Below are 1,717 nucleotides of genomic sequence, written 5' to 3' on the forward strand. Positions count from 1 at the left end.
TAAAGTAAAGGTATTTGCCATAGAATATGTGATATTATTGAAATAACCATAATTTTCGGTCTACGGGATTACAAGTAGCTCTTATTTATTTTGACCTAATGTGCACCACAGTGCATGCACTTATTCTAGGATGTAGTAGAAGTGATATTCTTAGCTGAAATTCACTTGGAATTTGGGCTGTTTATTTGGAAGAAAGAGCCCAAAATTTTTCTCATAGTCAGGATTTTTCTGGTTTTCGTCAAACAAGGCAAACACATAAGTTTCTATAGGCTTTCCAGGCTTCTTTGGAGTCCCCCCCTTCACATGCTGAACCAAATTCGTAATGTAAGTTCTTTCATTGTCAAGAGATGTCCCTGTCCCACCAGCTGAAGGCCAACCAGACTCCGATATAACGATCTCCAAAGACCCCCCTCCGGCCTTCTCCAACGCTGCATAAACAGCATCTAAAATGGCGTCAAAAAGATTACGATAATTGAGCGGGGGATCATTCACTACTGTTGAAGGAGCTGTGAAAAGAGCATAGTCAAGACGAATGTCTCTGGTGTTGCCAATGTAACTAAAGTACGTGTACAAGTTAACGAGTAATGGAGATCGATTGTTCCCTAAGAAGCGGATGATCGGATCGAGAAGCGGTCGGTGATCGGACTTGAATGAGCCTTTTGATGGAGGGAAGGATTCTCCAAGGACTCCAGTGTCGATGGCGGTGGAAACTTTGATTTGGTTCGCAAGGCCAGCCGCAGAAATTGCGTTTTGAATGTTTTGCATGGCGGGGAAAAGAAATTTTGCAACTCCATCTGAAGGCTTCACTTCATTTCCGACAGCAATGTATTTGAATTTGACATTACCAAAGTTTTTCACATTGTTTTGGACCCAAGTATTGGCATTGGCTTGGCTTGAAGCAATATTTTGAAGGTTATCATTTGGAAGGCCTAGAATGAGCTCAATATTGGAGCCTCGAAGGGCTTGGAGAGTATCTTGTTCTGGAGAATAGATTCTCATTCTTCGGATGTTGTTTTGTTTGTAGAGTGCTACAACCTCAGATGGCTGTGGTAGGTTGTTTCCGACCCTTCCATAACAAACACCAATTTGGGCACCTGCATTAGATTAAACAATAAGTCAATATTGGTTTTACATATATATATAAAATTTATTTTCTCTATCAATATATGATTACATGAATTAAATAAACAAGGTTTAAATATAAGACAAGAGAGAGAGACCTGTTTGGCCTAGGGTGGCCATGAGCAGCACAAGCATTAGCATGATGGAAATCATAATAGGAGGGGTTTTGGCAGCACAATTGGATTGAGGCATTGGAACAACAAATATAGAAGAAAATAAGCAAATGCAAATGCTTTTAAGAATACCAAGCTAGCTGCCCTTTTTATAGAGAAAGAGATAGACGCCACATTTGACACGGGCTAAGCATTCCATGGAAATTACACACTTAGTCGCATCATTAACCAATGCACATGTAAGTGCTTGTTATCTTGTGTGGAACTTTCTCCCCTTGTCCCTACCTCTGAAACATCTTCATGTCCCTTGTGAGGCCATACATGCATGTAGATAGTCATACATACCACTATTCTATCACATCATGCTACGTATGCATGTACTTGGGAGAATCTGAGAAAAGCATTATCCTATAATCCTAAATCGTGGAAAAACTAGCTAGCTACCAGTTTTCTTGAACAAAATATCTTTCTTTTTTAATATT

The 1,717-nt window shown here is 39.7% G+C and overlaps 1 protein-coding gene across 1 annotated transcript; it reads right to left on the minus strand.

Moving 5' to 3' along the window:
* Nucleotides 1–1,377, minus strand: LOC132191248 (glucan endo-1,3-beta-glucosidase, basic isoform-like). Its single transcript, XM_059606188.1, has 2 exons — nt 1,221–1,377; nt 1–1,094 (listed from the first exon to the last, which is right to left on the minus strand). The coding sequence occupies exons 1-2, from the start codon at nt 1,312–1,314 to the stop codon at nt 151–153; spliced, it is 1,038 nt and encodes a 345-aa protein (XP_059462171.1). The 5' UTR covers nt 1,315–1,377; the 3' UTR covers nt 1–150.
* Nucleotides 1,378–1,717: the final 340 nt, after the last annotated feature.

This window comes from Corylus avellana, chromosome ca9 (genome assembly GCF_901000735.1).
Source record: "Corylus avellana chromosome ca9, CavTom2PMs-1.0".
Taxonomy (NCBI): Eukaryota; Viridiplantae; Streptophyta; class Magnoliopsida; order Fagales; family Betulaceae; genus Corylus; species Corylus avellana.

Coding starts and splice junctions, on each gene's coding strand:
- LOC132191248 (XM_059606188.1), bottom strand. CDS start 1,314: ATGCCTCAATCCAATTGTGCTGCCAAAACCCCTCCTATTATGATTTCC. Junction 1,095..1,220: donor GGCCACCCTAGGCCAAACAG/GTCTCTCTCTCT, acceptor AATCTAATGCAG/GTGCCCAAATTGGTGTTTGT.